Below are 16,022 nucleotides of genomic sequence, written 5' to 3'. Positions count from 1 at the left end.
GGCTGCTCCCATTACAAAAAGGAAGGGGAAGGGTCGATGGGAAACCAGGACCCTAACACTGATAGTCCTTAGGGGCAATGGGGAGAGTCCAATGCTCCAGGTCAGCCTGATTGACAGGGCGGGCAGGCTAATGAGGGAGTCAGTGGGTCCCATCCTCCATGTGAGCTGGAATTGCCTGGGTCAGACAGAGTGGGGCTGAGCTGAGGAGAGAGCAGGGGGCCCAAGCTGAGCTGGGGATCAGAGCTGGGCCAGCCAGAGAGAACCAGAGAAGCAGCCCAGGGAGCTGGAGGCAGAGCAGCAGAGAGTGGAACTGGGGCAGGAGCTGTCCAGAGCTGGATGCGGTGAGTAACTGGGGCCAGCGAGGGGAGGACCCTGGGCAGAGGGCCCAGCGCAAGGAGATGCCACTAGCCAAGAGGCCTTGCAGGCCAGACTTGGAGGGGATCGTAACCCCGATTGGGAGCTGATGCTGGGAAGTAGGGTCCTGCCACCTGAAGGAGTGTGGCCACCGCCAGAGCAAGAGTCCAACCTGTGGCACCCCTGCAGCACAGCCAGGGTGTGAGAAGGAGGCCTGGGACGTGTGAGGAGCAGATTATGAACTGCCCTTATACTCCAGAGACTGTTGTTTTTGATGTTCCTGTGCCACATAGCGGGGTGACGGGTTTTCCTTTAACCTTTCCCATTTTTTCCCTTATTCTTTTTTTAATTGGTTGCTGTTTAATAAATTGTATGTGCTTTGAACTGTATGCAATGGTCACTGGGTCAGGGAAGTGTCCAGTGCAGAGAAGGAACCCTGGAGTGGGGACACCCCAGCCGCTGCCCTAAGTGACCACGACAAAGTTTGGGGTTGAGCCCCCCAGGAATCCTGAGTCCAGCCTTGTTGGGGTTACGAGGACTCTGCCACACGGGAGAGTGGAAGGGGAGCCCTCAAAGTCAGGCAGAGCTCTGGATAAAGGGAGTGGGAGTGAGGACTTGGATCCTTTCACTAGCCCATTTTGCTGGGACAGTGTATAAGCCAGGAAAGTTCCCCACCATGCTGGGACCATTCCCCCTCTTACATATGTATAAATTAAGGCCCCTGAGGCACTTCAGAACTATGTGTTCTGGGTACTTTTTGGTGTCAAAATATTTCTGGTCTAGTGTGAGGTGGCCAGGTAGGCTTATTAACTCCATAGGCTGCACCAGGAGGGACAACCAGGGAGCAGGGAATTGACTGCAAGCAGGCTCAGCTCTGCAGAAATAGGCAGGGACTATAAAGCCAGGAAGCTGGCAACAGCCAGGAGCTACTGCTGGGAAAGGGCAGTCCGACTCCTCCCTGGGAAGAGGGAGGGAGGTTTAGAGCTGGGACACGCAGAGCAAGTCAGAGAGCCAGGAACTGCAGGAAGCAGTCCAGAGAAGGAGCAGTGAGGGGAAAGCCCAGAACAGCTGAATTGAGGGTCCCTGGACTGGAACCTGGAATAGGGGCCAGGCCTGGGTTCCCCTAGCAGTCACCGAGGGCGTGGTATAGACCTGTGGGGCAGTGAAGGGGAGGACTGCCTGGCTCACTGGGAAGAACAGAGAACGGAAGGACTTTACCCCGGAAGCGTGGAGAAGGCTGCATGACCTGGCTGGAGAGCGGAGTCACAAAGTGGGTGCTGTGGTTCCTGGGACAAGAGAACACGTGTAGAGATGATGTAGCTGCATGCAAACTGTGGCAGCGGGGGGGTTGACCTTGAGAAAGAATCCCCAGAGTGACTCTGAGAGAGGACGCCAGACTTGTCGTGAGTAGAGCACTCCCATGGCATCTGGAATGAGTGAATAACCATGTGCTACTAATCAGTTCTCATTGCTGAAATATTGTCCTCAGTTCCCTGAGGCACTTTGAAACCAAGTGTTCTGGATCCTTTTTGGTGTGAAAAGGTGGTTCTGGGCTGGAATGGGTTAATGCAGTGTGCTACTAATTGGTCTAATATCTGAAATATTGTCCTCAAGGTAATATGCTAGGTGCATAAAAAAATTTTCCTGGGCTACTTTGGAACTGGCTGTTCCAGGCCCTTGTTAGGGTTAAAGAAATGGTTCTGGGCTGGAACGGGTTAATACGTGTGCTATTAGGTGGTTCTCATTCCTAAAATATTTTTTTTTAGTTTCTTTATTGCACTGTTTATTTAAACAGTTTTATTTATTCAAATGCCATTCTGGGCTGTTCTGGCTTCTTCCGGCTTTTACACCTGATTTACAATAGGTGAGTGACGGGGAATCTGTCCCAGAGTCTCCAGTGGGTTACTTCCGACTTACACCAGGGTCTTGTGTGTTTCCTCCCTCTCCTCCATGGCATGTAACTCTAGTTCTCTGGTTTCCTTGTCTGGTTCAGCGTTTAAGCCGTTCCTGCTGCTGGTCTCTCAGCTGCAAGGCAGGTCCCTGGCTCCTGCCTGACCCTCCTGGGCCAGAGACTCCTGGTGCTGCCCCAGGCCTGAGACTGACTTAGTGCTGATGCTCCATCGAGACATTGACCTTTTCCCTGTGGGGCTGCCAGCCTGTTCCTAGCAGCTCCTGTTTCAGCTGCTTCCTTCCCCACTCTCCCTGCTCAGACCCACACCAATAGAGAGCTGTCCCCCCCAACTCCCCACAAATCCTCCTTCACCCCATATGAAGTATGGAGTGATAAGTGAATGAGCTGACAAGGGCCTGCTCCTGTAAATCCTCCCTGGTGAACCCTCCTATTGGTGTCAGTGGGCTGCTGCTGTGACTAAGAGCTGCTGGGCAGAGGGGCATAGGCGGCAGGTTTGTATAATTTTTGGTGGTGCCCAAAATGGTGGTGCCCCCCCTGCTCCTGCCCTGTAAGCCAATATATATATTTTATTAAATAGTGTAAACATGGACTGGAAGTTGTAAGCATTTAAGTGCAATGTTTCTCTTTATTGCACAATATCACTATCAGAAAAATCCATTGTTGATTATTAGTGGTCCTACAAATCCAGAATTTGTTGCTGGGATAAAATGAAGCTACAACACATCGGTGCCACAAGATTACAAGGGTCAATTAAAAGTGGAAAGTCAGAAGCAGCACTTGCTTGTTTCAATATACAGTACTATACTTTGTTGCACCTGTTGTGACGAAGTGGGAATGTTCTTAATGTTTTCTCTGAATACTGTGTGGGTGCCTCAGTTTCCCCTGCAAGGTGCCAACTGAAGGTGTTGGAGACAAAGAGATCAGGTGGCCTCCTTGTCTGGAAGAGACACAAAGGCCAGAGGAGGGAGTGTCAGTTTGGAGCTGGCTCGGGAAATGGGGAGAGGCCCAGAACGTGGACTATTTGGTCCCTCTCCTGCTCCCTATTGTGGAGGGAGCTGGGGTTGGGGGGAAGGGATCAGTGATGAGCTCCCAAAATCCTAAAAACCAGTTCTCTACCGGGTCCTCGGCAGCACTTCAGCGGCGGAAGGGGGGCGTGTCTTCACTCGCTCCGGGTTTTCGGCGGCATTTCGGCAGCAGGTCCTTCACCCGGAGCAAGTGAAGACCACCCCCGCCGCTGAAGACCCGGTAAGGAACCGCGCGGTGAGTACAAGCCCCACGTGCCTGTCTTTCCCACCCCCCATCCGACCCCAACCCATGTCCTGCCCCCGACTGCCCCCCCTCAGAACCCGCAACCCATCAACTCCCCCGCTCCTTGTCCCCTGACCACCCCCTCCCGAGACCCCCCCGACCCTAACTGCCCCCCAGGACCCCACCCCCTACCCAACTCGCCCCACTCCCTGTCCCCTGACTGCCCCAACCCCATCCACCACCACCCTGACAGACCCCCGGAACTCCAACATCTCCCCAGCCCCCCTTGTTTCCCATCCCCTGACCGCCCCCCAGAACTCCCCCCACTTCAACCGCTCCCTGCCACTTATCCAACCCCTCCTCCCAGCCACGGCCCGGCCCCCTTACTATGCTGCTTGTAAGGATGCCTTGCGGCCGCTGGAGCTCACAGTCCCACCCCCTTACCATGCCGCTCAAAGCGGCAGGAGCTGCAGAGCTGCCCAGAGTGTTGGCGCCGGCAGTGCGGCGCAATGGGGCTCTGCGGGAAGGGGGGAGGAAGGGCCAGGGGAGCCTCCCCAGCTGGAAGCTCAGGCGGGCCAGGCAGGATGGTCCCGCGGACCGGAGTTTGCCCACCCGCCCGGCCCTTTAGGAACCGGTTCTACACCGGCTTCTAAATTTAACAACCGGTTCTTGCGAACTGGTGCGAACAAGCTCCAGCTCACCACTGGAGGGGATCATGGGACTGGTTAGAATCCGGCCCGTTGGCTCAGCCCCAGGGATCCCACAGACATGCCCTGCCCCCGATTCCCGCTCTGAGTGTGTCACACCATGGTGCCGACCCAGACACAACAACCAGCAATGCACCAGCACTGAGCAGAGACCTCCCCCTCCCGCACGCCATCTCTACTCTCCCATGGCTGAATCAGGAGCCCCAACATTCTGTAGCTCTGATCCTGCGTGACCCTGAGCCTCCCACCATTGCACAGGTTAAACCATTGGTAGGGGATAGAGCCTTGAGCCCAGACAGTCTGTGCTCAGCAGTAACAATAACTGACCCTTCTCCAGTGTCTCTCCCCAGAGGATCTCAGCCCTCCCCAGGTGTGCACGTAATCCATGTCTGCTTGGTGTGGGTGCTCTGTTCGCCTCGAGTGGCACCTAGCCAAGTTAGAATGAGTCTGCTACAGCCTTGGCTGTGAGCCATGTGGCTTTTAGCTCATGCAGTGGAGTAGCGGCTCATGATCTAAGGCTTTGTCTACACTACCAATGTTAAAGTGCTGCCGGGTTGTGTAGTCATGGCACCAGCACTGGAGAAAGCTCTCCCAGTGCTGTAAAGAAACGACCCCTGCGAGGGGAGTAGCTCTGGGAGCGTGTCTCCAGGGCTGTAGCGCTATCGACAATGCCGATTTACAGCGCTGAAACGTGCATCGCGCAGGAGGGTGTTTTTTCACCCCCTGAGCGAGACAGTTTCAGTGCTGTAAAGTGGCAGCGTAGACAAGGCCTATGTTTCAGAGATCCCAGGTTCAATCCCACCTACTGATGACCAGGATCTGTTAGCTTTGTATGTGTGCATGCACACACACACACACACACACATACACTGCACACGGTCACTCCCTCCCCTCTGAGGTGCATGTTGTGCCGGGATGATTGTGGCAGCTGTTTCACAGCTGGCTCCCAATAAAAAGGGTTGCCAATACTGTTAAGGGCATTGTATTTTTATCACTTCCTCCCAATATTATGATGATGACGATGATGATGATTTTATTATAAATAAGCAGCACTCACTTAGGGTATGTCTACACTACGAAATTAGGTCGAATTTATAGAAGCCGGTTTTATAGAAATCGGTTGTATACAGCCGATTGTGTGTGTTACCACATAAAATGCTCTAAGTGCATTAAGTCGGCGGACCGCGTCCACAGTACCGAGGCTAGCGTCGACTTCCAGAGTGTTGCACTATGGGTCGCTATCCCACAGTTCCCGCAGTCTCCGCCGCCCATTGGAATTCTGGGTTGAGATCCCAATGCCTGAATAATGCAAAACAGTGTCGTGGGGGGTTCTGGGTATATATCATCAGGCACCTCCCCCTCCATCAGAGCAACGGCAGACATCGATTCGTGCCTTTTTACCTGGGTTACCTGTGCAGCCAACATACCACGCCAAGCATGGAGCCCGCTCAGCTCAGCTCACCGTCACCGTATGTCATCTGGGTGCCGGCAGACGTGTCCCAAACTCCCTCCTTGGATCCTCTTTCCTGCTCACAACTCCATTCCAGTCCCTGGCCCCAATCCCTTCAGCCCCCTAGAGAAAGCTGGCTGGGGGTGGGGCTCCCACAGCCCACGGAAGAGGCTGATTTGCTCTCCAATAGAAGCACTCCCCAATCAGCGGCTCTGGGAGTTTCTATTAATAGCCATGGGCCCATCAGTTTATTTAAGGGAGTTTGTCTCTGTGTCTAGCAGCCCTGTTGGCCGGTTTGGAGGGGGCCAGCATCTCTCAGGAGGTGTTTCCCTGGGGGCTGTTCAAGTTGCTCCCCACCTTGAGGGCTCCGTTTCTCACTGTGAGGGAGAAGTTTGTCTTCAACACACTTCATGTGAGTCGGGTCTCGCTCTTACGGGGCTTGGCTGTGAGAGGGCAGGGGGCTCACTTGTGGGGGGACATGGGTGGGTATCTCCTATGGGGGAGCTGTGAGGGAGAGGGATAGAGCCCAGGGCTGGAGTTTGTCTCTGCATGAAATGACCCTCTTCTTCCCCTCTGCTTGGGGCTGGCTGGGAGATGAGACCCCTGCAGGCTGCCCCCTCCCCTGAGCGCTATGAACAAGCTCAGTCCATCTATATAGCACATCCCATGCCTCTGCCCTGAGCAGGCAGACTCAGCCCTGGGCCGGGGGGCATCTCCTCACCTCCAGCAGTGGCTTAGTTTATCATGGAGACACCAGCAGCCCTGAGACTGGTGCCCAGAAACAGTCTGTAGCCACAGCCAGAGCCTAGCACCCAGTTGGGATCAGATTGAATTTTCTTCCCCACTTCCTTTGTCATGCTCACCTTCCCCCTCCATGCAGCTGCTTTGTACTCCCCACTTCCCAGGACACATTCCCAGGTGCTCTCAGCCTGCAAGGGGCTGTACAGACAGCAAACCAGGGTGTCCTCCTAGGAGCAGGACTCAGGCCCAGGGTCCTGGCTCAGGGATCCTGTCTGTCCTGCTCTCAGGTGTGACTCGTGATCATGAGTGCCAACCTCAGGGCAGACTGTCAAAAACTGGGCAGACTAGGGTTACTATTCCTCCGGATTCTCCCGGACATGTCTTGCTTTTTGGGGTAAAAAATAGCATGCGGGGGGGTGGGGGAATTTGTAAATATCTAAAAATGTCCGGGATTTCCGCCCCCGATGCAGAGCTGGCTGGATTGAGCCACTAGCATGGGGCTTGGGCTCCGGCAGCAAGAGCCTCTCCTCCGCTTCCCCGCTCCTCTCCCCTGCAGCTTCTGATCACTAGCCAGGCTCTAGAGCTCCTCCCCTCCCTGCATTCTCAGATCGCCGGCCGGCTGGGCCATTCGTATCAGGCCTCCGGCAGCTGGGCTCTGGAGCTCCTCCCTTCTCCTCCTCCTTCTCCCCCCACTGCGCAGCATGCTGCTCTGCAGCACTCTGCGGGGGCGGGGACCGGGCTGGGTGCGCCGCTGGGGAGCGCAGAGCCCGACACGCTGTTCTGAGTGGCACGGTAAGAGGGGCAGGGGGTGGAGATGGGGCAGGGTGGTGCTGGAGGGGGCAGACAGGGGGTGGGGGGGGAGGGTTGGATGGGTCGGGAGTTCTGGGAGGGACTGTCAGGGGGCGGGGGTGTGGAGAGGGATCGGAGCAGTCAGGGGACAGGGAGAAGGGGGGGATGGATGGGTTGGGAGTTCTGGGGGTACTGTTGGGGCGGGGGTGTGGATAAGGGTTGGGACAGTCAGGGGACGGGTAGGATTCTAGGGGGGCAGTTAGGGTGGGAGGGGTCTCAGGAGGGGGCAGTCAGGGGACAAGGAGCGGGGGGGGTGGAGTTTCTGGGGGGGGCGGGAAGTGGGAGGGAGTGGATGGGGCGGGGCTCCCCGTCTTCTTTTTTTGATTGTTGAAATATGGTAACCCTAGTTCTATAACTAGATCTCAACAAGCCAGTAACAAATGTGACCTCCTGATCCCTATAACAGTCTTCCTGTGGAGACCCAGATAGTCCCCTTAAACTCTCCAGCCCAGGGGTCTCCAAACTATGGCCTGCGGGCCACATCCGGCTCACCAGATCCTTCTGTCCGACCCCTGAGCTCCGGCCTGGGGAGGCTAGCCCCTGGCTCTTCCCCTTCTGTCCCCCTTCCCCGCAGCTTCAGCTCACCATGCCACCAGCCTCAATGCTCCAGGCTGTGTAGTCGGGGGTGGGGAGCAAGGGGGGTTGGGTTGGGAGGTTCTGGGGGGCGGTCAGGAGGCAGGGAGCAAGGCGGTTGGATGGGGTAGGGGGGGTTTCTGGGACGTGGTCAGGGGACGGGTGGGTTGGATAGGAGGTGTGGGGCCTGGGGGGGGCAGTCAGGGTGGGGAGTGGGGGGTCGGATAGGGGGCGAGCCCCTACCCAGCCCTCCATACAATTTCTGAACCTCGATGTGGCTCTCCGACTGGAACAGGGATGGCCAAACTTTTTGGCCTATCTCGCTATCCCCGCAAGCCAGACTTTTATCGGTGGTCACTTACACCAAAAATCACATCAGGTTGCTTCCAATTCCAAGAGACCAGCCACTTCCCACAGATCAATTGGTACCCTAGATCTTACACCAAGACAACAACTGTAGCCAATCCTGTAACAAGATATCTAAAGGTTTATTAACTAGGGAAAAGGAATAAGAGTTATTTATAGGTTAAAGTAAGCAAACATATATACACAAATGAGTTACCATCTAAATCCTAAGAGTGACAAAGTTGTAGTGAACTGTCAAGTTCAAGTTTCTTTCAGGATGACCCAGGAGGCAGTCCCTAGGGATCTCTGGCTTCAGTGTCTCTGTCCCTGTGAGTTCAAACAGCAAAGAGATGGAAATTTTACCTCCCTGTTTTGTTTTTACACCCCTTCACTGAGGGCTTGTCTACACTGGCAAGTTGCTGCACTGAAACTTTCTCACTCAGGGTGTGAAAAAACCTGGGTCCCTTAGGGATGGCTCTGGCGGTGGCCAATAGGAGCCAGGCACCCAGCTGCCACTGTGCTGACCCCATGGCAGGAGGAGGAGAGCTGACCAACCCTGAGTGGGTTTGGTTGTTTTCCCACCCAACCTGACCCTGACCTGATGCTCATAGTTGGGTTGGGCCACAGGGCTTTAATGCACAATAATACCGTAGGCAGGCCACATTCCTCACACTCAAGTTGTAACACAAAACCTTAACTCTTATCTCCGTAACATCACCTTGTCATACGCGTGTGATAGGCGCCCATGAATTGCTGAGCTGTATGATGTCTTGTTTTCCCTGGGGACGTAGGAGGTCAGAGCTGAGTTCTGTATTGTAGTGTTCTAAGTCCCCACAGTATTTCAGAGTCTGACTGAACTTGCACACTTTGTAAAATGTACAATTAATGGCATTTGAAAAAAGATTTCTCCTTACAAGATGGTGCAGTTTGTCCCCATTGTAATCTTCCCTCTGACTGTTTTCTCCCCTATTTCCCATCTCAGAGTATGCCCAAAGATGGAAATTCTCTTGGACCTTCCCAGCCCAATAGAAAACTTCTGTCTCTGCATTTCCTGTGCATCGTGTTCTCCCCTGTCCTGCATATTGTCCCCTCAGACTCAGGTAAGAATCCCTGTATTGCACGCAGGGCAATGCAGTGTTGTCATGTGCTGTATGGATTTATGCTTTGGTGCCACTAAGGGTACGTCTTCACTTACCGGAGGGTCCGGCGGCAGGCAATCGATGTTCTGGGATCGATCCCGGAAGTGCTCGCCGTCGACGCCGGTACTCCAGCTCGGCGAGAGGAGTACTCGGCATCGACGGGGGAGCCTCCCTGCCGCGTCTGGACCCGCGGTAAGTTCGGACTAAGGTACTTCGAATTCAGCTACGTTATTAACCTCAGCTATTAACGTAGCTGAATTTGCGTACCTTAGTCCGAAGTGGGGACTTAGTGGGGACCAGGCCTAAGAGCAGAGGCACTTTACACAATTCTGAGAAATCAGTTTTACTGGAGGTCTTGAAAGGGACCTACAGGATCAATGGGATTTGGGCACCTAAGTCTGTTTGATCCCTTTGAAAATCCCAACCTCAAAACTCTTTGCTCCTCTCCTGTGTTGATAACAGTGCAAATTGGTGTAATGTCACCATCAGAGAAGCAATAGGAGTACATAGGGTACATTACAGGTACTTTTTCATTCTAACTCCTGTTTTCAGTCACATGTACTTTTCTCAGTTAGTTCCTCCCTGGCTAAAATATCCCAGGATTCCCCTTAGACCAAAGATTAATTGCTGAGTGAAATCAGCTCTTTAAGATCCTGTGGTCAAAATTTGGTCTTAAAATTCTGAATAATGTTTTACAATATTTAATAGCACAAATGCTGATTCTTTCCTGCCATAGGACTGCGCCAGCAGCATAAAGCAGCCATAGAATCATAGAATATCAGGGTTGGAAGAGACCTCAGGAGGTCATCTAGTCCAACGCCCTGCTCAAAGCAGGACCAGTCCCCAACTAAATCATATGAGCCAGGGCTTTGTCAAGCCGGGCCTTAAAAAGCTCTCAGGAAGGAGATTCCACCACTTCCCTAGGTAACCTATTCCATCCTCCTAGTGAAACAGTGTTTCCTAATATCCAATTTAGACCTCCCCCATTGCAACGTGAGACCATTACTCCTTGTTCTGTCATCTGCTACCACTGAGGACAGTAGAGCTCCATCCTCTTTGGAACCCCCCTTCAGAAAGTGAGTGGATGCTATTGTAGGTGGGAAGAAACCTGTCTTAGCTTCCTGCACAGCCAGGGGACGCAGTCTAGCAATCAGCTGGGTTCAGCACAGAACTTTTGGCATTCTACCCCTCTCCCTCTCACTTAATCAGTTATTGGCCATCTGTGAACCAACATCACCTGTGAGAGTGAAGCCAATGGAGAGGGCATTTAGGGGCCATTTTATCGACAGTGTAGGGCAAAATCTTATCAAGCCATCACTTGAAGGCTATGTCAGAAGAATATATTTAGAAGACTGAATTGCTGCATCACATATATTTTCTACATGCTGATTGTTTATTATTATTTCCTATGCCTCTATAGGTAATAATAAACAATCTCCAGACAGGATCAGACCAGACATCATCTAGTCCAGTATCCTTTCTCTGACATGGGACAGCACCAGATGGTTCAGAGGAAGGTGAAATAAATCCTATAATGGACATATATGGAATAACCTGCCAATATGGGACATTTCCTCCTAGTTCCCCATCAGTTAGAGCAGAGGTTCCCCAAATTTTTCTTATTGCCTATCCCTTTCCAGATCTACCTGCTTCCCATTCACCTGTGCCAGAAAACAGGCTTTATATTTTAACCCTTTTAATACCAAAGTATTGTATAAAATGTACAGATTATAATACACATGAACATAGGACTATAATAGCAATAATACATATCATTTACAGTTTTAGTTTTAATGTACACTTACTTTTGCCCAATTTAAGTAATGGCTTATTAGTACTGCTCACCATTAATGTGATGAATGAGGTTGTTCGAGCACAGGCGCATAATGTTTGGAGTGGTAGCTGAAAGTTTGAGTTGTAAGTGGTTTTCTACCCAAAGATGCTGACGATAATTTGATTTCATTCCAGTGAGTGATTGGAAAATCCACTTTCACACAGGTAAATTGTAGAAACTGCATCAAAACCTTTACAGCCCTGTCTGACAAGGGGAACTTCGCGTTTCGATCCAAAACTCTTTTTTATTGGAACTCCAGCCTGAGTCTACCATCAGTTGAGATGTCCAGAAGATTCTCTTGTTCTTTTATGGACAAATCTTGTGGTGTGTGGTAGAGGGTTTATCTCTTCACCCTCTCACTCCCTGGTTCTTTTCACGTAAACAGAAAGCCACAATACCAGAAGTCCGAAGCTGCAGACAATTCAATGTTTATTGGGATTAACTTCCAGCAAGCAACAATTCTGATTTCTTTTTTTCCCAAATTACTTCCTGTTTGCCCCCAATTTATATAGTAATATTCTCAGCTATATCTCAACCAATCATTTTAATGAAATTTAATTAACCAATCCTAACATATTGAAACATGTTTCAGAGTAGCAGCCGTGTTAGTCTGTATCCGCAAAGTACTTGCAGCACCTTAGAGACTAAGGTTTATTTGAGCATAAGCTTTCGTGGGCTACAGCCCACTTCATCGGATGCATAGAATGGAACATACAGCAAGAAGATATTTTATACATACAGAGAACATGAAAAGGTGGAAGTAGCCAGACCAACTGTAAGAGGCCAATCAATTGAGATGAACTATCATCAGCAGGAGAAAAAAAACTTTTGAAGTGATAATAAAGATGGCCCATAGAAGGTGTGAGGATACGTAACATGGGGAAATAGATTCGATTAGTGTAATGACCCAACCATTCCCAGTCTCTGTTCAAACCTAAGTTAATGGTATCTAATTTGCATATTCATTCAAGTTCAGCAGTCTCTCTGGAGTCTGTTTTTGAAGCTTTTTTGTTGCAAAATTGCCACCTTCAAGTCTGTCACTGAGTGGTTAGAGAGGTTGAAGTGTTCTCCTACTGGTTTTTTAATGTTATGATTCCTGATGTAAGATTTGTGTACATGTATTCTTTTGCGTAGAGACTGTCCGGTTTGGACAATGTATATGGCAGAGGGGCATTGCTGGCACATGATGGCATATATCACATTGGTAGATGTGCAGGTGAACGAGCCCCTGATGGTGTGGCTGATGTGATTAGGTCCTATGATGGTGTCACTTGAATAGATATGTGGACAGAGTTGGCATCGGGCTTTGTTGCAAGGATAGGTTTCTGGGTTAGTGTTTATGTTGTATGGTGTGCGGTTCATAGAATCATAGAATATCAGGATTGGAAGGGACCTCAGGAGGTCATCTAGTCCAACCCCCTGCTCAAAGCAGGACCAGTTCCCAACTAAATCATCCCAGCCCGGGCTTTGTCAAGCCTGACCTTAAAAACCTCTAAGGAAGGAGATTCCACCACCTCCCTAGGTAACCCATTCTAGTGCTTCACCACCCTCCAAAAAAAGCCTCACAACCCTGGGTTTAGCAGGCCAGTGCTCAAACCACTGAGCTATCCGTCCCTCCCCGGTTGCTGGTGAGTATTTGCTTCAGGTTGGGGGGCTATCTGTAAGCGAGGACTGGTCTGTCTCCCAAGATCTGTGACATTGATGGATCGTCCTTCAGGATAGGTTGTAGATCTTTGATTCATAGGTTCATAGATTCTAGGACTGGAAGGGACCTCGAGAGGTCATAGAGTCCAGTCCCCTGCCCTCATGCAGGACCAAATACTGTTTAGACCATCCCTGATAGACATTTATCTAACCTACTCTTAAATATCTCCAGAGATGGAGATTCCACAATGCGCTGGAGAGGTTTTAGTTGGGGGCTGAAGGTGACAGCTAGTGGCATTCTGTTATTTTCTTTGTTGGGCCTGTCCTGTAGTAGGTGACTTCGGGGTACTCTTCTGGCTCTGTCAATCTGTTTTTTCACTTCAGCAGGTGGGTATTGTAGTTTTAAGAATGCTTGATAGAGATCTTGTAGGTGTTTGTCTCTGTCTGAGCGATTGGAGCAAATGCGGTTATATCTTAGAGCTTGGCAGTAGACAATGGATCGTGTGGTGTGTCCTGGATGGAAGCTGGAGGCATGTAGGTAAGGATAGCCGTCAGTAGGTTTCCAGTATAGGGTGGTGTTTATGTGACCATTGCTTATTAGCACAGTAGTGTCTAGGAAATGGACCGCTTGTGTGAACTGGTCTAGGCTGAGGTTGATGGTGGGATGGAAATTGTTGAAATCCTCTTGGAATTCCTTAAGGGCTTCTTTTCCATGGGTTCAGATGATGAAGATGTCATCAATGTAGCACAAGTAGAGTAGGGGCGTTAGGGGACGAGAGCTGAGGAAGTGTTGTTCTAAGTCAGCTATAAAAATGTTGGCATACTGTGGGGCCATGCGGGTTAGATACCATTAACTTAGGTTTGAACAGAGAATGGTTGGGTCATTACACTAATTGAATCTATTTCCCCATGTTAAGTATCCTCACATTTTCTATGGGCCATCTTTATTATCACTTCAAAAGTTTTTCTCCTGCTGATGATAGCTCATCTCAATTGATTGACCTCTTACAGTTGGTCTGGCTACTTCCACCTTTTCATGTTCTCCGTATGTATAAAAATCTTCTTGCTGTATGTTCCATTCTATGCATCCAATATTGTAACATGGTTATCTAACCAATTATATCCCACCACCTTAATTGGTTTACACCCAGCAAAATTAATTATACAGCAGACAGAAACAATCGAAGAACAAGATAGAGACTATACAGATGAACAATAGAGAAGTGGGGACCATAATGACAAAATAACAAGAAGTGAGGGTGTCACAATCACAACTATTGATAGGTGAGTTCTTGCCAGACAGGATGCTATCAGACTAAGGTTTTTTTTTTTTTTTACAGCCCAAAATTGCCTTATTTCAATGTGTCTGAGGACATGACCATACGCCTCCCAGTTTATGGCTGCCCCTGCTGTTTAGCCAAAGGCTTAGATTAAGAACAAGGCCTTAGATTATGCTAGTGTGAGAAGGCCTATAAACAGGCAGACTGTGATTTTGACTCTTGTTTTGTACCTCTATAACTAGCTACGTGATAAGAATACACCTAAATCCTTAAAGTTCAGGCCTTTACAGACAAGCCTGAATATCTATATCCTAACAGTGTGGGTGTGATGGGATCCCCCAGGGTGCAGCCTGGGACTGTGGAACCGCTGTGCCCCCTGAACTCTCTCCAGCCAGGGCTGTCTCCCACAATGCCTTGCTAGTGACGAGCAGCAACCCCTCCTCCAGGCGCTGTTATCACTCAGCCCAACCGCATGTGGAGACCCCACACCCAGTTAGATCACATGAATGCTCCCAGAGCCATTCATGAATCACAAAGAGAAAGGCACCAACCAGATCCTTCCTAGCATTGTACCTCAGGAATATGCCATCTAATTTATTAATTGGTTCACCACTTCATCAATGGAAAGTGGCTATACAGCAGCCTTTGATAACTGAGCAATTTAGCATTCACTTCAAGCAAACTCACTGGTAAAGATAAACAGTTAGACAAGTTTATTGACTATAAAAGATAGATTTTTAAGTAGTATTAAGTGATTGGCAAAAAGTCAGAGTTAGTTACCAAAAGAAATAAAACATAATCATGTAGTCTAAACTCTCAACCCTGTTAGACTGGGCAACAACTAGACTAAGCAACAAGGACCAGTGCAGAGTCCTGCACTTAGGACGGAAGAATCCCATGCACTGCTACAGGCTGGGGACCGACGGGCTAAGTGGCAGTTCTGCAGAAAAGGACGTGGGGATTACAGTGGATGAGAAGCTGGATATGAATCAGCAGTGTGCCCTTGTTGCCAAGAAGGTTACCAGCATATTGGGCTGTATTAGTAGGAGTATTGCCAGCAGATCAAGGGAAGTGATTATTCCCCTCTTTTCAGCACTGGTGAGGCCACATCTGGAGTATTGTGTCCAGTTTTGGGCTCCCCACTACAAGAAGGATGTGGAAATATTGGAGAGAGTCCAGCGGAGGGCAACGAAAATGATTAGCGGGCTGGGGCACATGACTTATGAGGAGAGGCTGAGGGAACTGGGATTGTTTAGTCTCCAGAAGAGAAGAATGAGGGGGGATTTCGTAGCAGCCTTCAACTACCTGAAGGGGGGTTCTGAAGAGGATGCAGCTTGGCTGTTCTCAGTGGTGGCAGATGACAGAACAAGGAGCAATGGTCTCCAGTTGCAGTGGGGGAGGTCCAGGCTGGATATTAGGAAACACTATTTCACTAGAAGGGTGGTGAAGCACTGGAATGCGTTACCTAGGGAGGTGGTGGAATCTCCCTCCTTAACGGTTTTTAAGGCCCAGCTTGACAAAGCCCTGGCTGGGATGATTTAGTTGGGGATTGGTCCTGCCATGAGCAGGGGGTTGGACTAGATGACCTCCTGAGGTCTCTTCCAACCCTAATCTTCTATGATTCTATAAGCAGTTTTCTCACCACACTGGATTTTGCAGTCCATAGCATACAGATTTCTCCCTTGAAATCTGGGCCAGTCCCCTCAGTTGGAGTCTTAAGTGTTCAGCATCCTTATTGTTTGCAGTGTAGGTGGATGAAGGAGAAAGGCCCCTCATGAGCCCTTGTGTTGGGTTTTTATACCCTCAGTCCCATCTGCTTGGGGAGCACAAGTCCAGGCATGTCTGGGGACCTTGCTGAGTCTCCCAGGCAAAGTTGAGCAATTCCCCTGCTGTGGCCTCATGCAGGCGAGTCATCGCATTGTAGCTCCCTTGCTGGACAATGGTTG

General features: G+C 50.3%; 1 protein-coding gene across 1 annotated transcript in view; it reads left to right on the top strand.

Annotated features, from left to right (window-relative positions):
• The window catches only part of LOC117877801 (butyrophilin subfamily 1 member A1-like), a 92,635-nt gene that overhangs the window by 36,816 nt on the left and 39,797 nt on the right, over positions 1-16,022 (top strand). Inside the window, exon 3 of the mRNA XM_034771304.1 lies at positions 9,162-9,279. Coding sequence (XP_034627195.1) covers positions 9,162-9,279 — 118 coding nt within the window. The remainder of the gene's footprint in view (positions 1-9,161; positions 9,280-16,022) is intronic.

Source organism: Trachemys scripta, chromosome 5 (assembly GCF_013100865.1).
Source record: "Trachemys scripta elegans isolate TJP31775 chromosome 5, CAS_Tse_1.0, whole genome shotgun sequence".
Taxonomy (NCBI): Eukaryota; Metazoa; Chordata; order Testudines; family Emydidae; genus Trachemys; species Trachemys scripta.
This window is presented reverse-complemented; position numbering and strand designations above follow the sequence as displayed.